General features: G+C 45.0%; 1 protein-coding gene across 1 annotated transcript in view; it reads left to right on the forward strand.

The window, feature by feature from the left end:
- Positions 1-27393, forward strand: part of LOC122924651 (alcohol dehydrogenase 1-like) — a 156680-nt gene that overhangs the window by 81582 nt on the left and 47705 nt on the right. Inside the window, exon 5 of the mRNA XM_044275969.1 lies at positions 2604-2823. Coding sequence (XP_044131904.1) covers positions 2604-2823 — 220 coding nt within the window. The remainder of the gene's footprint in view (positions 1-2603; positions 2824-27393) is intronic.

Below are 27393 nucleotides of genomic sequence, written 5' to 3' on the forward strand. Positions count from 1 at the left end.
GAAAATCTGTGGAGGGCTGTGCACAGGAGATGCCCTCGCAATCGCAGATTTGGAGTGTTTTTGCAAAGAAAAGAGGGCAAATCTTGCCAATTCAAAATGTGCCATGCTGATAGACTCATACCCCAAAAGACTGAGTGCTGTAATAAAATCAAAAGGTTCTTCAACAAAGTATTAGTATTATGGCAAGAAAAAAGCAGCTAAGTAAAGAAAAACGAGTGGCCATCATTACTTTAAGAAATGAAGGTCAGTCAGTCCAAAAAATTGGGAATTGTGCAGTCACAAAAACCATCAAGCGCTACAAAGAAACTGGCTCACATGCGGACCGCCCCAGGAAAGGAAGACCAAGAGTCACCTTATCTGCGGAGGATAAGTTCATCCGAGTCACCAGCCTCAGAAATCACAGGTTAACAGCAGCTCAGATTAGAGATCAGGTCAATGCCACACAGAGTTCTAGCAGCAGACACATCTCTAGAACAACTGTTAAGAGGAGACTGTGTGAATCAGGCCTTCATGGTAGAATATCTGCTAGGAAACCACTGCTAAGGCAACAAGCAGAAGAGACTTGTTTGGGCTAAAGAACACAAGGAATGGACATTAGACCAGTGGAAATCTGTGCTTTGGTCTGATGAGTCCAAATTTGAGATCTTTGGTTCCAACCCCCGTGTCTTTGTGCGACGCAGAAAAGGTGAATGGATGGACTCTACATGCCTGGTTCCCACCGTGAAGCATGGAGGAGGAGGTGTGATGGTGTGGGGTGCTTTGCTGGTGACACTGTTGGGGATTTTTTCAAAATTGAAGGCATACTGAACCAGCATATGGCTACCACAGCATCTTGCAGCGGCATGCTATTCCATCCGGTTTGCATTTAGTTGGACCATCATTTATTTTTCAACAGGACAATGACCCCAAACATACCTCCAGGCTGTGTAAGGGCTATTTGACCATGAAAGAGAGTGATAAGGTGCTACGCCAGATGACCTGGCCTCCACAGTCACCGGACCTGAACCTAATCGAGATGGTTTGGGTTGAGCTGGACCGCATAGTGAAGGCAAAAGGGCCAACAAGTGCTAAGCATCTCTGGGAACTCCTTCAAGACTGTTGGAAGACCATTTCAGGTGACTACCTCTTGAAGCTCATCAAGAGAATGCCAAGAGTGTGCAAAGCAGTAATCAAAGCAAAAGGTGGCTACTTTGAAGAACAACTGACATATTTTCAGTTGTTTCACACTTTTTTGTTATGTATATAATTCCACATGTGTTAATTCATAGTTTTGATGCCTTCAGTGTGAATCTACAATTTTCATAGTCATGGAAATAAAGAAAACTCTTTGAATAAGAAGGTGTGTCCAAACTTTTGGTCTGTACTGTATGTATATATATATATATATATATATGTTAATTTTTAGCTAGTGTTCTTTTTTTGTATCTGCAGAATAATTTTATATTGCAGTGTCTGCATGGACGCACTTAACGTCAGCTTGTGTGCGTTCTGCAACCCTGAGCACCAATAAGTACCATATATTTTTTACTGGTTGCTTTTATGCTCAGTTTTCTATTTTTGCGGGTGAAAAAATAAATATTTTGTGTTACATAGAAATCAATTTTAGGTAGTTTTAGTGTAGAAATGGGGAACAAAATGTGGGGTGCATTTTGTCCTGTTACCCTTTGGGAAAGTGAAAAATGTGGGTGTAAAGCAACTTTTTCATGAAAGAATTGCAATTTTTCATTTTCACTGCCAAGTGTTTCCTAATTCTAAGAAACACCTTTGAGGTCAAAGTACTCACTACATACCTTGAAATATCCGTTTAGGGGTGTAGTTTCCAAAATGGGGTCACTTTTTGGGGGTTTCCACTGTAGGGTCATCTCATGGTGTCTTCATCTGCGACATAGCTCACAATTACAATTCCAGCTAATTCCGCTCTCCAAAAGCCATATGGTGCTCCTTCCACTCTGATGCTTCCTGTGTGCTCATACATCAGTTTTTGAGCACATATGTGGTGTTTCTGTAAACTACAGCATCAGGGTAATAAACTTTGAGTTTTGTTTGGCTGCTAACCCTTAATGTGTTGCAGGAAAAATTGATTAAAATTGAAAATCTGCTAAAAAAGTGACATTTTGAAATTTTATCCCCATTTTTCTTTAATTCTTGTGGGACACCTAAAGGGTTAACTGAGTTTGTAAAATCAATTTTAAATAACTTGAGGGACGTAGTTTCTAAAATGGGGTGATTTATGGGTGATTTCTAATATGTAAGCCCCGCAAAGTGACTTCACACCTGGTCCTTAAAAAATTGGGTTTTGGAAATTTTCTCATACTCCTTTATCAATGATGGAGTCCCTTTGGCACACGTAATGGGTGTCTTCCCTATATTTCAGCCCTGGCTCAGTATATAAATTCATTGTGATTTTTAAAATATTGTAGTCTGTTTTGTGTTCACATTACAATACATCTAGTACTGAAAAAATTGATTTAAACTTGCATTTAGACGTTTAATATTTTATTAGGCTGCAATTTATTTAATAGGAATATGCCCAAAATGTCCAACATGGGACAAGTACAATACAGAAAGTAGTTGTTAATTATTTCCTTCCATTTATTAAACAGGCTTGGGAAATATAATGAAGTGCTAGCTGACAACACCACCAGATTTACCTGCAAGGGGAAACCTGTTCATAACTTTTCAAATACCAGCACTTTTACCGAATACACAGTGGTTGATGAAATTTCAGTTGTTAAGATAAACCAGGATGCACCACTGGATAAGGTCTGCCTTATTGGCTGTGGATTTGCCACTGGATATGGCTCTGCTGTTAAAATAGCTAAGGTAAGTGCTAGGTTTAGTTCTATTACTTTTCACAGTAGCTAATTAGAGCTCCAGCTTAATTATTGGCAATTTGCTCATGAGGGCTTTAAGCCTTTCAAGACAAAGCCCATTTTTGTTTCTGCATCTGTTTATTCCTCCCCACATTCCTAGAACCATAACTTTTAAAAATTTTCATTTAGATAGCTGTGATAGGGCTTATTTTTTGCATATTGTGTTTTTAATGGCATAATTTAATTATCATGTCTTGTATTGGAAAATGAGAAAAAATTCTTTGTGGGGTGAAATTAAAAAAATTATCCCCCAAGTTTTTTTTATTTTGATTTTGATATTACGGCGTTCACTGTGCACTAAAAATGACAAGACATCCTTTTTCTGCGGGTCAATACAATAACAGCAATAACAGATTTGTATAGTTTTTGTTTTACAAAAAAATAAAACTTTTTACAATTTTCAAAAATGTCTTTGCATCATTTTCTGACAGCCAGAACTTTTTAAAATTTCCACCCATGGAACTGTGTAAAAGTGTTGGTAATATTTTTGTGGTAGGTACACCTTTTTGATCATTGTCATACATTTTTTTAGGGAAGGGTACAAGGTGACTAAAAATGACATTGTGTTTTTATTTTTATTTTCCTTTTTTTGCACCTCACATGAAAATTGCAGTATGTGTTGATGTCACTGATTATTTTGCCCTGCCTCTGATCTGTCAGGACAATTATCCCCAAAAAATGGATAATGTCTGTTGAGCATATACCTTCACTCGGTCATCATTTGATCAGTAATCCATCAGTATTGCTAAAGCAAAAAAACACGGAGTGGATCCAAAACAGAGATGACACGTGAATAGAATCTTTGCATGTCTTCTGTGTTTTGTACCCACTCCTGTTTTTGGCTGCCAAATCATAAGCCAATTGTGATGCAAAATAGGGACCATGTCATACAGGTCTTACAGATGCTACATAGATAGGATCTGTTTTGCATCTCATTTTTCCTTCCTTCTGACAGATCAGAAGAAGGGTCAAATACATGATGATATCAACCAGGCCAAAAAGGCAAAATAGTGGTCCAGTCATGGAGTAGGGAGTGTGGGAACAGCATGAGAAGTCCACAGAATGGCCCAGTGACAGAATGGTGAGGTAGAAGCAGCATGTGGAGAACACAGAGTGGCCAAATGACAAAGTGGTGAGGTGGCAGCAGCATGAGAAGACTACAGAGTTGCCCAGTGACATAGTAGGAAGGTGGCAGCAGCATCAGAAGACCACTGAGTGGCCCAGTGACATAGTATTGAGGTGACAGCAGCATGAGGAGACCACAGAATGGTGAGGTGGAAGCAGCATGAGGAGACCACAGAGTGGCCCAGTGGCATAGTGGTGAGATGGCAGCAACATGAGGAGACCACAGAGTAGCCCAGTGACATAGTGTTAAGGTGGCAGCAGCATGAGGAAACCATAGAGTGGCCCAGTGACATAGTGGTTAGGTGGCAGCAGCATGAGGACAACACAGAGTGGTTAGGTGACAGCAGCATGTGGAGACCACAGAGTCCCCCAGTGACATAGTGGTGAGCTGGCAGCAGCAAGAGGAGACCACAGACTGGTGATGTGGCAGCAGCATGAGGAGACAACAGAGTGATGAGGTGGCAGCAGCATGAGGAGACCACAGAGTGGACCAGTAACATAGTGGGAGGTGGGTGGCAATAACAGTACCCGCTGATGACAGTGGGTGTAAGAAGGAGCACTTGGCATCAGATGTGTGGCATCAGGCGGGTGGCAACATCAGAATAGTAGCTGAAGCAGGTATCAAGAAGAAACCAGTCTCTTTTGTCAAATTGTAGGTGAGGCACCATGAATTATCTAGTCTGATGCATCAGGCATTGGTGTTTGAAAAACCTGTCTGATCCACGCCTGATTCATCTTCACAAAGGTCAGTTTCTTAACATTTTGGGTGGACAAGCGAGATTTCCTTTGGGTAACTATGGCCACTGCTGCACTAAACACCTGCTCTGATGCCACACTGCTGGCCGGGCAGGTAAGCTTGCCCAGGGCAATCTCGGACAGTTATGGCCACAAATCGAGTTTGGCTGCCCAGTAGTCCAGGGGATCTTCGATGTGGGGTGGCAGGGTGCACTCCAAGTATGCCACAATCTACTGGTTCAGGTTCTGCTCTATGTCTACCTGCTGCTGCTGGTTAGTAGTTTATTCAGTAGGTGGGTAAAGAAAACTGCTCATCGGTAGGGTTGAGTGAACCTGTATGGAACTTTAGGATTTTTTGACCCTGGACCCGAACTCAAACATTTCAGTAAAAGTTTGGGTTTAGTGTTCAGCGATTTAATGGCGCTTTTTGAAAGGCTGCAGGGCAGCCAATCAACAAGCGTTTAACTTGTGTGCCCTTAGAATCCATAACAGCCATGCCATTAGTAGGCCAGTGCAGCATGTGACTCAGCATTAGTTGGCCAGTGCAGCATGTGACCCAGCCTCTATATAAGCTGGAGTCACATGGGTGCAGTGCAACATTTTTGTACCCTGCCCTGAGCCCAGTGACACAGAAAAATCCATTTTATCCGTCTGTTAGTTAGGTGGGCGTCGGCGGCCATTTTGTGCACGTTCAGTGCACCAGCACTGCATATGTGCCAGGGACAATAATTTAACCCTGTTCTTTTAGTTCAGTGGGCAACATATAACCATATTTTAAGTGACCCTGCACTGCATATGTGCCAGGAGAAGGGAAAATATTATTGGAAATCCGTCTGTGAGTTCAGGGACCAAGGGGGTGACATATTCAATTTTTTTTCTGTAAAGTACAATCCAAGTAAATGCATCTGCTAGATTCTGTGGGGACAAATTATTTTTTATTTGCTAAAAAGTACATTTGAATATGATTTTTTTTTCACCCACAATTAAACAGATGGATTTAACTGATTTTCTTTCACTATTACAAATGTACCATAAAGTACCTTTGAGGCCTGCACTGCAAATCTGATAGTGAAATAGAATCAGTAAATCCATCTCTTTCACTGTGGGTGAAAAAAATCTTTTTTTGTTTTTGTCAGAAAGTACCTTTGAGGCCTGCACTCTATTTTGAAATATTGAAATATAATCAGTGAATACAACTGGGACATTGTGGGTAAAAAAAAATACTTATTTTTGGCCATAAAGTACCTTTTTTGGCCTGCACTTCAAATTTGATAGTAAAATAAAATCATTAAATCCATCTGTTTAACTGTGGGTGAAAAAAATCATTTTTTTTTCCATAAAGTACATTTGCGGCCATTGCTGCATTTCTGACAGTCCGATACAAGCGTTAAATACTGCTGTTATATTATGGTTTAAAAAAAAACACCCATTTTGTGCTAAGATACTACATTTATTCCTTAAAATATAACTTTTACTAGATATGCCATGAAGAGTTAAAAAACACCAAATGACAGTGAGCAGATAGACTGAACCACTACCAACACATCCAACTAAGTCATATACCGTCTGGTTGCCTAGGGATAGAACAAAGGTAATATACAGTCCTACCACCTCCAGACGTGTAGATTGAAGATTGATGTACGGTGTGTAATAGAAAGGTATCCTTCAAATGCAGTGGCCAAGAATATTGAGAACGGGTGCTTGGTTGCACATATAATAGGCAGCAACAACTAGTGACCCTAAAAAAATGGTACCCTCACAGTTATACTAAGGAGGGGGACTAGTCCATTTAACTGCCTAGCAGACACAGAGCACCAGTTCCGACAGGGGCGACCCCATATGGAACCTGTCCCTAGTAAGGGGCCTAATCCCTATGCTTGCCCTCACTGGATCCCTACATGCCATGTTTCGTCTTCATCATAGGACTCATCAGGGGTATATAGTAGTGAAGTTCAATAATGAAGCAACACATCAACTCCTAATTAATAGGAGGTACAGTCCGACAGTGGTCCTGCTGTGTTCAGATGCAGGGAAGTGTCCCATGCATTATGTCGCCTCACCATTGGTGTAGCAGAGTGGGGCCCCATCCATCTGCAATCTACACGTCTGGAGGCGGTAGGACTGTATATTACCTTTGTTCTATCCCTAGGCAACTAAACGGTATATGACTTAGTTGGATGTGTTGGTAGTGGTTCAGTCTATCTGCTCACTGTCGTTTGGTGTTTTTTAACTCTAAATATTTTATGGCATATCTAGTAAAAGTTATATTTTAAGGTATAAGTATACCCGCTCAACATAGGAATTTGTATTATATTTGGGAGTGTGACTATACATCTTGGCACGTACAAGTGCATTAAGGTGTTGAATTAGCTTTTAGATACTACATTTGAGGACTTTGCTGCATTTCTGACAGTCCAATACAGCCGTTAAATACTGCTGTTATATTCTGGTTTAAAAAAAACACCCATTTTGTGCTAGATACTACATTTGCAGTCCTTGCTGCATTTCTGACAGTCCAATACAGCAGTTAATCACTGCTGTTATATTCTGCTTTTAAAAAAAAACACCCATTTTGTGCAAGATACTATATTTGCGGCCTTTGCTGCATTTCTGACAGTCCAATACAACTGTTAAATACTGCTGTTATATTTTGGTTTAAAAAAAAAACACCCATGTTGTGCAAGATACTACATTTGCAGCTTTTTCAGCATTTCTGACAGTCAAATACAACCAGTCAATACTGCTGTCACGCCTGTCACACTGTTGTGTCCTCTTTATGACACCGACACTGCCTTACTGTTAGTCTAATACACGCGTTAAATACTGCTGTTATATTCTGGTTTTTAAAAAAACACCCATTTTGTGCTATATACTACATTTATAGAAACATAGAAACGTAGAATGTGTCGGCAGATGAGAACCATTTGGCCCATCTAGTCTTCCCAATATACTGTGGCCTTTGCTGCATTTTTAACAGTCCAATACAACCAGTCAATACTGCTGTTATAATCTGGTTTAAAAAAAACACCCATTTTGTGCAAGATCCTACATTTGCGGCCTTTGCTGCATTTCTGACAGTCCAATACAAGCGTTAAAAACTGCTGTTAAATTATTTATTTATTTTTTAAAACATTTTTTGCTAGATACTACATTTGTGGCCTTTGCTGCATTTTCGACAGTCTAATTCAAGCGTTAAATACTGCTGTTCTATTGTGATAAAAAAAAAAAACACACTCATTTTGTGCTAGATAATACATTTGCCGCCCTTGCTGCATTTCTGACAGTCCAATACACTCGTTAAATACTGCTGTTCTATTGTGGTTTTAAAAAACACACATTTTGTGCTATATACTAAATTTGCGGCATTTGCTGCATTTCTGACAGTCCAATACAAGTGCTAAATACTGCTATTATATTCTGGTTTTAAAAAAACACCCATTTTGTGCAAGATACTACATTTGCTGCCTTTGCTGCATTTCTGACAGTCCTGTACAAGCGTTAAATACTGCTGTTCTATTGTGGTTTTAAAATAAGCACCCATTTTGTGCAAGATACTATATTTGCGGCCTTTGTGGCATTTCCGACAGTCCAATACGACTGTTAAATACTGCTATTATATTCTGGTTTAAAAAAAAAACACCCATGTTGTGCAAGATACTACATTTGCGGCTTTTGCTGCATTTCTGACAGTCAAATACAACCAGTCAATACTGCTGTCACACCTGTCACACTGTTGTGTCCTCTTTATGACACCGGCACTGCCTTACTGTCAGTGAACTTAATTGTTGATTATTTGCGGTTACATTGTCGCCTGATATAAACCATCTGTTAGTTTGGTGGGTGAACGCAAAGAATGAAGAGAGTGTCAAATAAGGGACGTAAGCCCTGGTCGTGGTGCTGCTGATGTTGGTGGAGCTCCTGTAGCAGGGAGAGGACGTGGTCGATCTGTGCCAGCTACACGCACAAGTAAAACACCTTCCTCAGGTGAGAGTAGGCGACAGAACCTTAAGCATTATTTGGTAAGGCCGAATGTGGCTCTACGATTGGTGAGGCCAGAACAAGTACAGGCAATAGTAGATTGGGTGGCTGACAGTGCCGCCAGTTCCTTCACATTGTCTCCCACCCAGTTCCTTGCTGAAAGATCAGAGTTGGCACCTACAGCCCATGGCCATTAGTCTTTCAACTCACCCCCTTGCAAATCAACCAAGCAGTCTGAGCCCCAAGTCATGCAGCAGTCTCTTCTGCTTTTTGATGACTCTGCGAGCAGGGTTTCCCAGGCCCATCCACATAGCCCTGCCCCAGAAGTGGAACTGATGCCCAACCACTTATATTTTAGGATGAGGACATGCGAAGACCACCGCAGCACGTCTCTGATGATGAAAACATAGGTGCCAACAGCTGCGGATTTCTGCAGTGTGCAGACCGACATGGAGGGCAGGGGTAAATATTGGGTGGAGGATGATGTGGAGGATGATGAGGTACTAGAACCCACATGAAATTAAGGTCATGCGAGTGACGTGGGCAGTTTGGAGGAAGAGGCGGTGGTCACACAGAGGCACCAGCACAGCAGAAGAGGGAGCAGAGTGCAAAAGCGTCTGTTACATTCTTGGGTGACATTTTACAATTTTTGCTGTGAATAAACCCCTGCTCTGCATAGGTGACAGGGACCTAATTTTTTTAAAATCATCTGTTCAATTGGTGGGTGACATGAACCCAGTTTTGCCGTGAATAAACCCCTGCTTTGCATAGTTGACAGGGACCGAAATTTTTAAAATAGTCTTTTCCATTGGTGGGTGACATTAACCCATTTTTGCAATGAAAAACCCCTGCTCTGCATAGGTGACAGTGACTTACATTTCTAAAATTCATCTTTAATTGATGAGCGCCCCCTCCTTTCATTCGATCCTTCCGCTTTAATAATTTGTCCCACATTTCCGCTCGATCACATTTCAGTCATTGACCTCCCTTTGATGTGGTATCCCTTTCTCAGGCTCCCTCTCTGGCATGGAACCCTGATTCCCCGTTACCCGTGATCACCATGGTAGGAGCATAAAAGAAAGCGGCAGTAGGGCCTTTCCTGTCTAACGTTTTCTAATCCAAAATACCGCAGTGACATTCCCTGTAATCTTTTATTATTCATTCCAATAACAGGGCATCTTAAGAGTCCTGTATTGTTATTTATCGTCACTACCTCCCCGAGTCGGGAGTGGGTAATTGCCGTGCGCCCCCTCCTTTACGTGGATGCTTCTGCTTCAATAACTTGATCACATTTCAGCCATTGACCTCCCTTGGATTTGGTATCCCTTTCTCAGGCTCCCTCTCTGGCATGGAGCCCTGATTCCCCATTACCCGTGATCACCATGGTAGGTGCATAAAAGAACATCGAAAGTTGATAGGGAAGATATCCAATTGGATCGTGGACATCACAGGGACGTGCGACTTGGTGGAGCAGTATGTGTGCACACACCTACACGTACTGACTGATGGATCTGCCCCCTTCAACTTCTGGGTCTCCAAATTGGGCACATGTCCTGAGATTGCCCTTTACGCCTTGGAGGTGCTGGCCTGCTCTGCAGCCAGTGTAATGTCTGAACAGAAGAGAGTCAATGTGGACAAGCTCACGTTCATTAAAATGAACCAGGCAGGGATCTCACAAGACTTGTCCGTACCTTGTGCAGAATAGACATGTATACCAGCCTCACCCAGCCATTGTTGTACTCCAGCGCACTTTCTCTTTGTTTTATTTTTTTATATTTTCCAATGTTTTCTGGTCTACACAAATTTGAACCCAAAAAATACCAATAAAATAAAATAAAAAACAAAAATCAGTGTTGGCTACCTCCTCCTTCTCCACCGCCGCTTCCACCTACACCGCCACATCCACCGCCTCCTCAACCTCCTACTCCATATGGACCTCCTTCTAGATCAAGATTATTATTTTTTATTTTTACGTATTTTATGTTATTTTAAGTCAATTCCCTATCCAAATTAGTTTGCAGAGCACTTGCCATGCTCTTAGCCAAATTATGCTGCATTTTGCAGCTCTCTAGCTCTTTCCATGACTTTTTTGAGCCATTATAGTGCTCCAAAGTTCGGGTCCCCATTGACTTCATTGGGGTTCGGGTTCAGGGTCAAGTTTGGGTCAAGTTCGGGTCCCAAACTCAAACTTTTTTGTGAAGTTCGGCTGAACCCTTCGAACCCAAACATCCAGGTGTCCGCTCAACTTTACTCATCAGTGACTCTAGACTTAAGTTGCCGCTGATGGAACTGGTACTGCTCCTGCCCCCCCCCCAACCCCCCAGCAGTCATGGCACAGTGGAACATGAGCGCAGAGGGCCCCCCGTCAGACCTGCGTGATAATGGTGATTGCGCACATAGGCAGCAGCCAACTGACTACATAGGATGTAGTCATTTTTGAGCAGTAGCAAGGGTCTAACATGGTGGAGAGCCAGTAGACATCCCTCTGGCAAATGGTGACAATTGGGCTGTCACTACGCTAGCAACTGAGCATGCATTGGGCCATTTGTGCAAGTGACTCAAAGGGACTCCCTGCCTCCATCTTCACTGCATACTGCCACGGTGTGTGTCTGGGTGTTGTGCCTAGTCTTCCTCATTGCCCTCTACCTCCTGCTCCTCCACTCCTTTCACCTGTGTAGAAAAAACAGCTATTGCTCTATGCATTGCTTGTGATCAAATGTCCTTTTTCTCCTCCTCCTCCTCCTCAAGTTCCGCCCCCACAGGGCTCATGTGGCCGTGAGATGTAGGCGCCACGTCTCCTGTCCCCTGGCCAGCCAGATTTACCAGTATCTGTTCAAGGACAGGAATCAGTGGAATCATGTTGTTAATCCCGTAGTCCTGGTGACTGACAAATAAAGTGGCCTCCTTAAAGGGCCTAAGCAAACGGCAAGTGTTACGCATTAGCTGCCACTGGCTAACATTGAAGTTACACAGACCTCTGTCTGCCTATATCATCAAGAATTTGTTTATGGCCTTTCTCTGTTCATATAATCAGTTCAACATATGGAGGGTGGAATTCCAACAGGTGGAAACATTGCCTATCAGCCTATGTTGGGGGGAAGCCGTTCTGTCACTGCAGCTCAAGGAGGGTGCGATTTGTGGTGTACGAGTGGCTGAAGTGCGTGCAAAGTTTCCTGGCCATTTTCAGTATGTCTTGAAGATAGGGTGAACACTTCAGGAACTGCTTTACAACCAGATTGAACACGTGCGCCATGCAGGGTGCATGGCTCAACCCTCCTTGACACAGTTCTTCCTGTTGTCGGCCACCATGGTTCCGATTTTAAGTTGTTGAGGAGAAAGTCAGGATTCGATTTATTGATGAACTACGCAGAGCAGTGCCTCCCCTGTGTGACTCCATTCGCCCAGGCAAACTAGGTGCAAAACAGAGTGACACAGCCGTGCCCTACACATGTGGTATGCTGGAGGAGCATTGTGAATTGACCCTGCAGCGAAGGCTGAGGACAAAGTAAAGAATTAGGAGGCAGAGGCGGACATTGTCGCAGGACCAATGGCGTGAGAACGTGGAGGGGGAAGTGGCGTCACCTGGCTAAGTTGCTGGTGTGGCTGGGTAGGAACCACATTTACCCAGTGGGCCATAAAGGACATATATTGCCCTTGACCGTAGTTACAGCTCCGCACGTCGGCGATGCCATGCACTTTGGCAGACACCGACAGGCTCAAGGACTGGCCCACCTTCTGTTCTACATATTTGTGCAGGGCTGGTACTGCCTTTTTGGAAAACAAATGTCGGCTTGGGACTCTGCACCTCAGCTCTGCACAAGCCATCATTTCTCTGAAAGGTGCAGAATCCACCACTTGGAAAAGGAGGGACTGCAGCACCAGCAACTTGGACAGAAGCATGTGAAGCTTCTGCGCTGTTGGATGAGCGCACTCATACTGTTGTATCGTCGTAATTGCTTCGGGGATCGATTGCTGATGGAATGACTGACGAGTAGTAGAAGGATGAGGAGCAGGAGCATCAGGACCAGCAGATAATGGGAAGAACAGACAGCTCCCTTCAGCTGCGGTGGTGGAGCCTTGACTGCCTGAAATTGGGGGCGTGCCACAGGGTGATGCAGGGGTTGCTGCGGCAGGCTGGACCACCACATCGGAGCCATGGTTCTCCCAGGCCACTTTATGGTGACACTGCATGTGTTGACGCAGAGCCGTGGTGCCAACACTTTCTGCCCACAAATTCTGCTAATGGCCATGTTCACCTCCTCTGGTCGCCTAACAAAAAATTGCCACACCGCTGTGTATGGCATTTTCCCCCAACAGTCCTCAGCTGCCTGCTATCGCTGTCTCCCTGAATCCTTGCACCACTATTTTTAGGGCCAGTTGGCTCCTGCGAAGCGGGATGTCTACCCCAGGCACGTTTGGCCCCCGAACTCCCACTGCTGCCACCCTGCTGACTCATAGCCAAGCTACCACCCTGCTGGCTCAGCCACTGCCTCACACTCAAACTGCCATCCTCTTCTTCTGATGATGATAACGAAGCCCCTTCTTCACCCAGCTCCCAAGTGCAATCGGCTGCATCATCATCATCCGCTACTGTCTGCACGTCACTGATGTCCCCCTCAATGGTCTCAGGGCCAGGATGCTGACCGCTCACAACACCTGCTCCCACGCGACTATCATCATCACTACTTGCCCGAATACCGGAAAAAGCGGCGGATGTCTCTTCCAGATCTTGGCTGGGCAGTAGCTGCTGACTGTCCTTTAGTAGCTTGTCCTACGGCATATAATACTTCTCGCACTGAGGGAACTGAAAATGACAGAGGAAGGTTCAGGACAGGTGTTTCGATCACACGGCCTGCTCCCAGGCCATGTCAACTAAGTGTCGTGTCAGAGGAACCCACCAACTCTTGGCTGGGAGTGTCTGATGTCACTTGCGACGAAGTCGAAGACCGAGTCAACCATTCAAGCACTGCTGGGTTGCTGGTCAAGACACGACCGCTAGATGACACTGGGAGCTCAGGCCTCTCGCTGCAACTCCAACTGCCACCCCTCTTCTTCTGTTGCCTGCAACAGAAACATTTTGGCCACTGCCCATTCCCTTTGAAGGGCCTGTCACCTGTCTGTCTGACATACTGTATAGTAAAATAATTGAATTAGAATTAAAATAATACCCCCGAAAAAAGGCTGTAGTACAATGTTACCGTATTTTTCGCCCTATAAGACGCACCGGCCCATAAGACGCACCTAGGTTTTTGAGGAGAAAAATAAGAGAAAAAAAATGTTTAACCAAAAGGTGTGCTTTTGGTGGGCTTTGAACTAATGGTAGCCTGTGAATGACTCTATTATGGGGGTCTGTGGATGGCACTGTTATGGGGGTCTGTGGATGACACTGTTATGGAGATCTGTGGCTGACACTGTTATGGGGGCATCTGTGGATGGCATGACACTGCTATGGGGGGGATCTGTGGATGACAGATAAATAGCATCTTATGCTATTTGACATCCACAGATCCCCCCCATAACAGTGTCAGCCACTGTGAATGACCCCCAATACAGGGGGTGGGGGCTGGCACATACACTCATTTTTAAATGGCAGCGGGGGCCCATTGCAGTCATTGCATTCCATTGCACCGGGCCCCACTCACTGTACTAATGGTATCTACTGTAACTGCAGGCATGCAATGGTTAACTATAGATATGTTAGATCCAGCGCTGAGCAGCCTGTACTTGCGATCATGCCAGGCTGGAGGCAGGAGGCTGTGCGGGCGGGCACTGGCAGCGTAACTTCCTACGTCACGTGCCTGGGCCGCCTGCTTCGTTCATAAAGTGGGCGGAGCAGGCACGTGACATAGGAAGTTACATTGCCAGTGCCCGCCCGCCCAGCTACCTGTCTCCAGCCTACTATGATCGCAAGTACAGGCTGCTCAGCGCTGAATCGAACATATCTATAGTTAACCATTGCATGCCTGCAATTACAGTAGACTCCATTAGTACAGTGAGCGGGGCCCGGTGCAATGGAATACAGTGACTGCACCAGGCCCCGCTGCCATTACAAAACTAAAGGCTGGCCCCCAGCCCCTCCTCACTGATACACACGCCGGCCGCGGTAAAAATGTCTCATAAGACGCACTGCCATTTTCCTCCCACTTTTGGGGGGGAAAAGTGTGTCTTATAGGGTGAAAACTACGGTACTTCACCACTAAATGGCAATTTAGACATACTGTATATATATATTTTTTTCTGATTGATGATCTCCCCACCCACCCAAAAAAAAATAACAATCACAATTTACTGCAGAAAGGCTAATGGGATGGATGTATATTTCCTTTTTATGCACCACGTAAATCGCTGTAGTAAAATGTAACTTCACCGCTGAACGCCAATTATGTCATTTTGTTTTCTTTTTTTTTCCTATTTCTACACCCCGAAGAAAAATAAATATAACAATCACAATTCACTGCAGAGCGGCTAATTGGTCGTACATATATTTCCTTTTTATACACCACGTAAATGGCTGTAGTACAAAGTAACTTCACCGCTAAACTGCAATTATGAATAGAGATGAGCAAATCGAAGTTAACGAAGTGGAATTCGATTTGAATTTCAGGAAAAATTAGATTCACACCGAATCCGATTTTCCTCACGCTTCCTGGTAACGAATAACATTTTTCATAAAATGGGTGCTACATGTGTGAGGACATGGAGCAAGGAACTCTGGGAAGGATGGATCCCCCATAATGCCATGCATGCAGCCAATCAGCAGCCAGCCAGCCAGCCTTATTATTTGACAGACATATAAATAGTGGCAGCCATCTTGGATTCTGCCATTTTCCAATGTACTTAGTGCAGAGAGAGATATCAGCAGGTGCTAGGGAAAGTGCTAGAAAAAACGTAACTGTGCTAAAAAAAGATTTACAAGTGCAGGGAAAGATTTTTCAAGGTGTAGGGAAAGGATAGGGAGGAATCATTCCACAGCACTTATGTTAAACAGGGTTCAGTAGGGGAGGTCACAGCCTGGTTATTAGGCACAATCCTATTACACCTTGCTGCACTGACTGGGGACCCAAATTGCCATTATACAGCTCTGTAATTCCAGCAAACTGTTCTTGTTATTGGGGTGTTCTAAAGCATTTTTTGGCTTGTATTGGGGGGGGGGCTTATTAGCCAATGTGTGAAGTGCTAAAATTACAGCACTTTTTGTCGTGTATTAGTTGCAAAAGAAAAATATATTTGCAGTTCAGCGGTGCAGTTATATGTTCTAAATCCTTTTGTGGCATGCAGTAGTGGCAGAAGTACAATATATTTGTTGTTTAGTGGTGCAGTTACATGTTCTAAAGCCTTTTGTGGCGTGTATAAGTGGCAAAAGAAAAATATATTTGCCGTTCAGCGGTGCAGTTATATGTTCTAAAGCCCTTTTTAGTCGTGTAATAGTGACAAAGGAAAAATTTATTTGCTGTTCTGCAGTGCAGTTATATGTTCAGTCAGTGTTTCCCCATTTTGTGGTTCATCAGGATATGTTGTATCGGGTAAACCAACTAGGAGGCGAGCCTATTGAACAGTTGGTGGTCCCCAAGGCTTATCACAAGCTTGTGTTAGATCTAGTCGACCAACATGTTCTCGGGGGTCACCTGGGGCTGCAGTAAGTCTTTCCCTACCTGCCAGATAACTTTGCCCACAGCCACACTTCCATAGTCCCCTTGTACATCTCCCGATTATTGAAGTACCGTTTGACCGAATAGCTATGGACCTCATAGGCCCAGTACCAAAGTCCTCCAGAGGGCATCAACACATCTTAGTCATTCTAGACTACCCCACTTGGTACCCGGAGGCGGTGCCACTGCAACATACCTTTCGGCCAAACTCATAGCTAAGGAATTAATGGAGATGTTTTCCCAAGTAGGACTACCTAAAATGGTTTTGACCGACCAAGGGACCCCTTTTATGTCCAAGTGGAAAAAAGGAACTCTGTAAGTTGCTGCACATAAAACAGCTACGGATGTCCGTTTACCATCCGAAAACGGATTGTCTGGTAGAAAGGTTTAACCAAACATTAAAAGATATGTTAAAAAGGGTGGTGGCTGGGAGCTCCTTCTGGGGTGGGAAGGACTGGGACCTCTTTCTGCCCTCTCTTATGTTCGCAATGCGAGAGGTACCCCAGGCCTCTATTAAGTTCTCGCCCTTCGAACTGTTATATGGCAGACACCCTCGCGGTCTCTTGGATGTGGCCAAAGAGGCATGGGAACAAAAACCCACTCCACATAAAAGTGTCATTGAGTACGTTACCCAGATGCAAGATCATATAGAGACAGTGTTGCCTCTTGTTAGGAAGCATATGGCGGCATCTCAACAAGCCCAGAGTCGGATATATAATCGGCAGGCTCGGGTCTGGACCTTTAACCCGGGTGATCGTGTTTTGGTTCCGGTGCCGACCATGGATAGTAAGTTCCTGGCTAGGTGGCAGGGGCCCTACGAGGTACTCGAGAAAATTGGAGATGTAGACTACAAGGTACACCATCCAGGGTGGAAAAAGCCGGAGCAGGTTTACCATGTGAATTTACTCAAACCGTGGAAAGATAAGGAAACCTGTACAGAAGACAGCCTGTGGCCGGGTTTTCTAGGAGAAGAGGTACCAGCCCCTTTGTCTGATGCAAGAGAGGCGGCTGCCACAGTAAAGATTGCTGACAGCCTCTCCTCTAAACAGACTCAGGAGGCCAGGGAGTTTGTTGGTTGGAACATGGATGTGTTCTCGGACCTCCCTGGACGCGCTTCTATAATCCAGCATGACATTGTCACTGAGCCTCAGGCAAAAGTCAGATTAAAACCATACCAGGTACCCGAGGCTCAGCGACAAGGAGGAGGTGCAGCTAATGTTGCAGCTAGACATCATTGAGGAGTCAAAAAGTGAGTGAGCCAGTCCTATAGTATTGATACCCATATCGGATGGGACGTTGCGGTTTTGTAACGGCTTTCAAAAACTTAACGAGGTTTACAAATTCGATGCATATCCCATGCCCCGGGTGGATGAGCTCATTGAGAGGTTAGGAGAAGCCCGATATTTTTCTGTTTTGGACCTTACAAAAGTGTACTGGCAGGTGGCCTTAACGGAAGCTGCCATTTTTCAGCAACTAATCGACTTGTGCTTCGTCCACATTGTCGGTACACTTCGGCTTACCTGGACGATATTGTCATCCCCAGTAGTGGACTCCATTCGGAAAGCTGTCCTAACCACTAACCCCAAAAAATGTGCGGTAGGGTTAGAAGAGACTAAGTACCTGGGGTATATCATTGGGCGCGGAGTCATCAAACCCGAAGTAAACAAAATAGAGGCGATACAGAATAGGCCTCGACCAGTCACCACAACTTCCTGAGACAGTACAGCACAGAGGCTAACGGGGAGGAGCATCCAGTTGTCTTCCTTAGCCGTAAGCTCACACCACCCGAGACCCAGTATAGTATAGTGGAGAGAGAGTGCCTGGCTATCAAGTGGGCACTAGAATCTGTCCACTATTAGTTATTGGGGAGAAAATTCTGCCTGGTGACTGACCACTCCCCTATCAAGTGGATGAGCCAGGCCAAGGACAGAAATGCCCGGGTAACCCAATGGTTTCTCTCCCTACAAAACTTTAAGTTTTCGGTGAAACACAGGGCAGGCCGGTTACAGGGAAACGCGGATGCCCTGTCCAGGGTACACTGACTGACGTGTGTTCACCCCCTCAGGGTTGAACAAAGGGGGGGGGGGGGTATGTGACACAGTCAAAGATTTTGTCTGGGAAAACATGTATTTTCCTCCCAGCCTGTGCTGCTGGGCTGATTTACAGCCAGATGAGGTCAAATACCAGACCGGATTTTAAGTGCCGGTCCGGGTTTTAGCACACCTGACTGTCCTTAAATAGGCAGCTGGGCTCAGAAGCCATGTCTCTGTGTTGGGATCTGGGAGCCTTGTGTCTGGATGAAGGCTTGCTACCTGTTTGGCGTGAAAACAGGTTCGCGCTGCCATGGTCAAGGACTCTTTGAGGCAGAATTGCTGCATGGTGTGAATTACCACCAACACAGCAAGGTGACTTTTTGTTTGATTATGACTGCTTGTTTTGTTACTTGCCTAAAGTGTGAATAAAACACTGAACTGTTTGATCCAAAGAACTTGTTGTTGCCTCTATACTGCGTCCGCTAATCCTGTCTACTAGAGCGAAACCCCACACAGGATATAACCTTCACTAACTATCTGTATTATATATATAAGCTATCTAACTATCTATCTACTGTAGTGTGGAAAGCACAGAGCACAGCAATGACACTGCTGTCTCTCTCAGAACTTAAAAAAAAACTGTAGAAAATGACTGCTGGGGAGGTTCTTATATAGTAAGGGGTAGGCAGCTTTCCTGTTGGTTGGTAAGGATGTTGCTAAGCTCAGAGAAAGACATTGCAGCCTTCTCATTGGCCCACAAGCAAGAAGGGAGGTCACTGATTTAAAAAAAAAAAAGAATTTTTCGAAATTACGAATATATATCACTACATTCTAAATATTCGCAAATTCTCGAAGTGCCGATATTCGCAAATAATATTCGCGATTCATCCGAATATTCATGATAAACACTATTGAGCTGTTGTCCTCCCATACTATTTTTCATAACAGTGACATCATCAGTCAGCTGATTAGTTTCAATTTTGTTTTAGAGTTTCCTGCCAGCCGGACCAATGCTGATGGACATGGAGTGCTTGTGGAGCAGCGTGATACTAAGGGCGGTATTTCACTGGTTTATGTTAAGGCAGTGCAAGAGCTGATAGATGATAATTATCCACAGGTCGATGCAAACTTTGAATGAGGGATTAACAATTGCTACAGCAGTTGTTCTTCCCTCATTCTTCTATAGATGATCGGCAGCACATTCCTGACTACAAGGGCCTCGCTAGGTTAAAACATTCGGGGCCTGGGCCCCGGATGTTTTGTCCCAGACCCCGAATGTCCTGCCTGCCTGCTAGATACAACTGTATTGCCGTATGCAGAACGGCAATACAATTGAATCTAATACACTGGGAAGAGATGAAGGACCTGTGGTGACATCATCAAAACAGGCTGTGATAGGATGACCTGGATGATGTCACCATCATGTGACCAGTGCAGGATTGGACCAGAGTGAAGAGGAGAAGGAGTCTAATGGTGATGTCTGTACATGAGAAAAAGTAAGTGAAGGGAGTTGTAGTTATTAAACTGGGGTGTATGTTAGGGCTGAAGGGAGGGATGTTATTGACATGGAACTGTGTGCTTGAGGTGGCTGGGGGAGGGAGTGATGTTATTTACATGGGACTGTATGTTGAAAGTGGATGGTGGGGGGAATGATGTTTATGTACATGGGACTTAATGTTTAGGCTACGTTCACACTTGCATTTGGGGCTGCTTGTGAGAGCCTTGAAACGGATCTCACAAGCGGATCCCCAAACGCATCAGTTTAACCCCAATGCATTCTGAATGGATGCGGATTGTAAAAGGTGCAATTGTAAACGGATCCGTCCCCCATTGACTTTCAATGTAAGTCAGGACGGATCTGTATTGGGACTTAAAAATTCAAATCTAATACAAACGAATCGGTCCTGAACAGATGCATTTGTTTGTATTATCGGTGCGGATCGCAAGTGTAAAAGTAGCCTTAGGGGGTGATGTTTACATGGGATTGTGCATTGGAGGCGGCTGGGGAGGAGGTGATGTTATTTACATGGGACTGTATGGTGGAGGGAGGATTATAACTGCAGGGGGCACTGCAGATCCAGGGGACATTATAGGCGGTCTTATTACTACTGGGGGCTCTATAGGAGGGTCTTATAGATCTGCCTTTTTTCTACTAAGTGCACTATGGGGGCCTAGCACTGGGGGAACAATAGGGGGCCTTATTTCTACTAGGGACTCTGTGAGGGTATTATTAATATAGGAGGGCTCTTTTAATAATGGGGGCATTGTTGAGGAGCATTATCACGGTTGGGGCAGTGTTACTAATGAGGGCATTCTAGAAGGGAATTACTATTGGTGGGACTATGAGGAGTACTATTACTATGGGGGGCAGTAATGTTTTTTCAGGATAGTATTTGGGGGTATTGGGGGGGGCACAGCAAGCAGCAGGATAACACTGTGGGGACTCCAGTTTGGGGATAATGATAGAATGTGAGGAAGCTAAGATGTCTGTGTGTCACACTCTGCAGAGACGAGGCGGCTGAGAGAAGTTGTCCAGACCAAGTGGAGAAGATGATGAGAGAGAAGATCTACAGAGAAAATGATGACAGAGAGGAGACGTCACCTGGAGGCCCTGGATGTGACAGGTAAGTGCTGCTGTATAGCAAGTACAGCAAAGTGCGGGGGGGGGCAACATATTTATTGGGGCTTGTGCCCCAGATCTTTTGAGACCCTAGCAATGCCCCTGCCTGACTACACATTTTGATGTTCTGAAATAATCAAGGATCTTTCAACCTGATAAAAGATGCCCTTCAGCATTTGCTTGATCATCATCTGATCAGCTGCTAGATTTTACAAGCTGATTATCAGGAACAAGTGTTTATACTCCCGATAATTGCTCTGATAGCGAGGAGAAGTTTTAGCAACTTATCAGGATTGGACTACCATATGTAACAGGGCTGGATGTAAGGTAGCTATTAGTGCTGAGCGAGCATGCTCGGCCGAAATGCTGTTCGGCTCCAGCATCACTATGCTCGGCACATCCGAGTGCTCGGCCAAATACTTCGGATGCTTGAGTACAATTTAATACAATAAAAGTCCATGGGAGATCCAAGCATCAAACCAGACACCCCCTGCTCTGAAGAAGACAGGGTGTCTGGTTCACAAAAAAAGGTTAGAAATTGATGGAAACCCCATCAAAATGGTTTGGAAACAGCATTAAGAGGATGGCTGGATGCATCTTGGACTCCCATTATCTACGACATACAATAGACAACCACAGAAAGGCTATATGCCAAAAGCCAGGTATATGCAAGCCCTCAATCTATCCATGAGACAGATGACAGGCTTAGTCAGCATACCTTACAAATGCAGCCTTGTGCACTATGAGACATTACAAACCAGCTCTCATCTGACTGAGAGCCAGTAAGCCTCAAAGTCACTTCCGATCTGTTGGATGGCTTGGGTGGACCTGCGCACCTAGATCAATAGTGATGGACGAACATCGGCTGGGAAGATTCGCAAACTCAAATCAAACGCGATCAAATGTTCGTGAACCGTGCGTTCACGGCAGGCTTCATTCACTTTAATGGCAGGCAAACCTGAAAAACCTTCAGGTCATATTTGCAGCCAAAAAACACTTATTAGAAGTACACAAATAGTCCAACAACATGGACAGTGATATACCAGAGGGGGATCATTGGCAAAAATTCCCACCAAAAATATGTATTTTAATCAGGGGCCATTTTTTTGCATCTTAAAGGGAAACTCTAAAAAATGCGCCCTGCTGGAGCCTATCGGTTTGATGTATACAAATGTGCAGCACTCCACGTTTTTGTATCCTGCATAGTCCATTAAAAAAATGCATATGTTCACGTAAAAAAAATGTCTACCATGGAACTGTATGGTGAACGGACGCCACTGTACGGCATCAGTCTGAGGCATCTGTTAATGCATACATTTTTGGTATGCATTAAATGGATGACAAAAATAGGATGTGAACCCAGCCCTATCAGAATAAGCACCAGTACATAGCGGAGCAGCGTGGCGGAGAGGGGAGGTCGCCATGTACTGACAGAGCGCTACCTGGTCCTGGTGGTCAGGGATGAGGACTGTGTTTCCCAAGGATAATTTTCTACTGGGAAATACATGACACAGTATAATACACTAGAATCTATATAATATAAAGATATTAGCCCTACCCCCGAATAATAATACAATTAGGTGGTCATTTATTATATAGATATAAGTCTATGTTAGATGTATTTCTAACACAGATTGTGGTGGAAAGGTCCCTAGCACCTCAATCTGCATATTTTCCTGCTCATGCCAGGTCTAAAAAAGGGGTGACGTGGGCATGGAAAGGGATACAGTATGGCCATCCAGATATTGGATACCACCACCATACATTGACCGGATAACTCCTCTGCACAGTGACCGGATAACTCCTCTGCACAGTGACCGGATAACACCGCCATACCATGACCAGATAAAATGAGAGGGCACAGTACAGGGAATGACTAGGGGCACTGCACAGGGTGTGGCAAGAGGGCACACTGCAGGGTACAAGGGGGCAAAGTACAGGGTGAGGGACACAGTACAGGGTGGGGGGCACAGTCACATGACCCTGTGACATTAGAAGGTCCTCATGGTGAATGCAGTTCATACACCACCATATTGAGAAGCAGAGGAGTGAGACAAGGGTGTGATTATGTGGCTAGAGATAAAAATTACAGGCCCCAAAAATTAGGCAGTAGGCATTTACCTGACAGCAAAGAACTTTGGATTCTGTGGCTAGAGGTACATTAGGCAGTCACAGGATAAAAATGGAAATGTCGGCCAGTACAGGCCACAAAAATTAGGCATTCAATGGACATAAAAGGCCGCTGTAGTTACCTGAGACAGGGACCATGATTTGTTCTGGATGGTGGCAGATATTTTCGGGCTGTCATGAGTAAATTAAATTAAACGTGGTCGACTTGTCACATGTGTTGAATTCCTCCGAGATCCATACCTCATTCATTTTTAGAAATGTGAGTTAGTCCACACTGGCGTGAGCTAGGCGAGTGCGCTTATCGGTCACAATCTCCCCTGCTGCGCTAAACGTCCTTTCAGACAGGACACTGGACGAGGGGCAAGCCAAGAGTTCCATGGCAAATTGTGCCAGCTCTGGCCACAGGTCAAGCCTGCACACACAGTAGTCCAGGGGTTCATCACTTCTTAAAAGCATCCACATAGGCCGTTAACCCGATGTATCAAGACACCTGTCGGTCTAGGCGTTCCCTGAGGCTGGATATGGAGGACGGCTGTCGATGGGTTGGCTGCAAGAATAATCTCATATGACCAACACATCTTGAAACCGCCCTCTTCTTGTATGCGCTGTTGGATTGGTACCCACAACTGTTTCTCTGTGAGTGGAAATTCCTCTGCCAGTGCCCGCAAAAGCAGAATGCAGCATGTTTTCGAAGCAAGGCCTAGAAGTGCTGCATTCTGCCAGCCCTCTGTGATGTTGGTAACATGTCCACCATTTTGTGTTTGTACCGAGGGTCTAAGTACGTTGCCACCCAGTACTGGTCATTGCCCTTTATGCTTTTTATATGGGGGTCCCTCTTCAAACACTGGAGCATGAAGGCCTCATTTGCACTATACTGGAAGCGGTGACGTGGCCTGGCTCCTGCTCATCATCCAGGATAATGTTGTCCTCGTTCTCCTCCCCCCAGCCACGGACAACACCAAGGATCCCAGAAACATTTAAAGCATGCTATTCTTGCTCCTCCTCCGCCCCGACACCATCCTCCTCTGACTCCTCTTCAGACTCCTGTTGTTGGCTGGTCTCAGATGGAGTAGTTCCCCCTGGGAACTCATCCAGCATTTAGACTTCCTCATCTTCCTGCTCCTAGACGGCTTGATCAATGACACGATGCAATGCACACTCCAGAAAGAAAGCGTAAGGTACGATGTCACTGATGGCACCCTGGCTGTGACTGACCAGTTTGCTGATCTCATCAAATGGCCTCAGAAGTCTGCATGTGTCGCGCATGAGCAGCCACTGGCGCGGTGAAAAAAAAAACAATCTCCCCAGAACCTGTCCTGCCGCAGAGTTCGTACAGGTAGTCGTTAACTGCATGTTTCTGCTGGAGCAGCCTATCAAGCATATACAAGGTGGAGTTCCATCGCGTTGGGCAGTCACAAATCAGACATCTGACGGGCAGGTGGTGTCGCCGCTGAATGTCAGCCGCGGAAAAGAAGGAGTCAACCGAGGAGGAGAGGGAGGATGGAGTAGGAGGAGGAGAAGAATAGGCAGGCCTGCATGCAATCTGTGGTGGTAACACCAAATCTACGTGGGTGCCACGGGTTGCATGCTTGACGGTTGTCAGAAGGTTCACCCAGTGGGCAGTAAAAGTTATGTACCTTCCCTGCCCGTGTTTTCTAGACAACGTGTGTGTGGTCAAATGTATCTTGGCACCGACACTGTGTGCTGAACATGGCCATATAGCTCTGGGATTTCCTTCCTGGGACCTTCCATTGCGGTGTGCCAATGACCACAACTTTTCTAAAGGCCTCCACCAGTTTATATGGCAGTAGTTGGCAGGCTAGCAGTTCTGACAAGCCAGCGGTCAGCCATTGGGCAAGAGGGCTATCCGGTGTCATCATCTTTTTTCGCTCAAACATTTGGGGCAAGGAAGCCTGCCTTTTGCCAGATGAACGTGACGACGGCACGGTGGAAGGTGTAGTGGAGAGGAGGAGAGAGGAGAAGCAGAAGAGGCAGGACAGGGAGAACCAGGAGTGTGGCTTTGTGGGTTTTGACGGTGTTGCTCCCACTGGGCTCGGTGATGGGAGGCCAGGTGCCTTCTTAAGGCGGTCGTCCCTAGGTGAGTGTTGGGCTTACCGCGACTTATGTGTTGACAGCACAGGCTGCAGATGGCAAAACTATTGTCAGCAGCCGACATGTTAAAAAATGTCCACACTGCGGAGCCATGTGCCGGCGTCCTGGGATCGCCAGATGTGACCGTGCATGGTGGATGGCTCCGCAGTTCCAGATACATTAGCGGTCTGCTTTTTGCCTCCTTTGCACTTTAAGTTCTGCCTGCTTCTCCATCTCCTCCCTATATGCTGCTCCGTCTCTCCCTCTAAACTCTCCTCCTCTTCCTCTCTTGTGGGCACCCACATGATGTCCATGGACACGTCATCATCATCACCTTCACCACCACTGACATTAGAGATCTCATGGTAGGCAGCAACAGCGGGGAGCACCCTCCTTGGGCTGATCTGGGTACTGTCATCAGACTGCTGGGTGGCGACCGTTAATACCTTCTCTTCCTGATCCGATGCCAATAATGGCTGCGCATCGGTAAGGTCTTGTAATGGATGGGAAAATAATTCCTCTGACTCGAGCGGAGGGGATATGGTGGTGGAGGTGGTGGTGGTGTCTTTGGGGGTGCACACAGCAGAGAGTGAATAGGGTGCAGATAGACAGGATGAGGAGGGTGCAGAAGCAGAAGGCTGAGTGAGCCACTCAACTAATTCTGGTGCGTCATTTGACGTAATCGCACGCACCTTCTGCAACTTCCCACTTAGGCTCTGGCCTGGTGCATCTGCCCGACCCCTACCACCCCCGCGGAATGGCCTGCCTCTTTCTCTGCCTGTCATTTTCAAAATGACCCTGTGACTAAAGTCCCTATAGAAGAGCAGTATTTGTGGAAGAAGGTATATCACACCCCTGCCTCAATGTGATACAGTAACGCAGCAAAACCGCAGACAAATGCTGCACTACCTAAATGCACTATATAGAAAGTATATTATTGGTATATAACACCCCTGCTTCAATCAATTTTTTGGGGGGGCAACTGGTAAATCACACCAGTAGAAATTATTTGTTCCAATAGTGTTTGTCACTCTATGTGAAGATGCGGTAGCGCAGCAAAACCAAAACCGCAAACAAATGCTGCACTACCTAAATGCACTATATAGAAAGTATATTATTGGTATATAAAACCCCTGCCTCAATCAGTTTTTTTTGGGTGGCAACTGGTAAGTCACACCAGTAGAAATTATTTGTTCCAATAGCGGTTGGCACTCTGTGTGGCTGCTGCACAATACAATTGCACTATACTATACTTTCTATGTTAGAAAGTATATTATAAGTATATTACACTGCTCAATTTGTCACACCTATCGATAGCGCACCAGTCCTTAAAAGGACTTTTGTGGCCCAATTAGCTAGCGTTTTGTGTCTCTAACAGTCTGTCCCTGCTACACAAAGCAACCTCTCCCTACACTGGCAAAGGACTGAATGTAAAATGGCAGCCAGATCAGGTTAATTTATAAGGTAGGGGGTATGTCTATGTGTTGAAACGTCTCAATTCGCTCTCCTGTACCACTTGATGGATATGTCATGGGTCACAGTTCTTCACAATGTAAAAGAATATGGCGCCGGAGGACATTGCCATATGTTGGCCGTTTGGCGAACCGTGAACGAGAAAATTTCGCCACGCGAACCGCAAGGCCATCTCTATAGTGTCTATATGAGTAGTGTAGATCGCGAATATTCTAATCGCAAATTTTTATCGCAAATTTTCAATTCAAAAGGCTACACTAATAATCTTGTCATAAGACTATGAAACCAATAGATGGCGCTGTTCATGACTCACGAACAGCACCATCTATTGGTTTCATAGTCTTATGACAAGTCTATTACTCTTGTCATAAGACTATGAAACCAATAGATGCCGCTGTTCATGAGTAGTGTAGATCACAAATTTTCCATGCAAATGATTTTTCTGCTGAAAAACAAGGCAGATTCTGTTCATTTGCATGTCTTTTCCATATACCCATGTTTATGCAAATTAGTTTTTACATGACAAAACTGTATAGATTGGTTATTGAATATTATGTTAGGACAATCAGAAAACTTTTTTTTTTTTTTTAACCTTGATTAACCCCTGAAAGGCCTCCATTTTAACATCAGATGCTGGGATCAGCGATGAATGCAGCATCTGAGAGGATCAATGACAGGGTTGTGGC

The sequence above is a fragment of the Bufo gargarizans genome, chromosome 1 (genome assembly GCF_014858855.1).
Source record: "Bufo gargarizans isolate SCDJY-AF-19 chromosome 1, ASM1485885v1, whole genome shotgun sequence".
NCBI classification, from domain to species: Eukaryota; Metazoa; Chordata; class Amphibia; order Anura; family Bufonidae; genus Bufo; species Bufo gargarizans.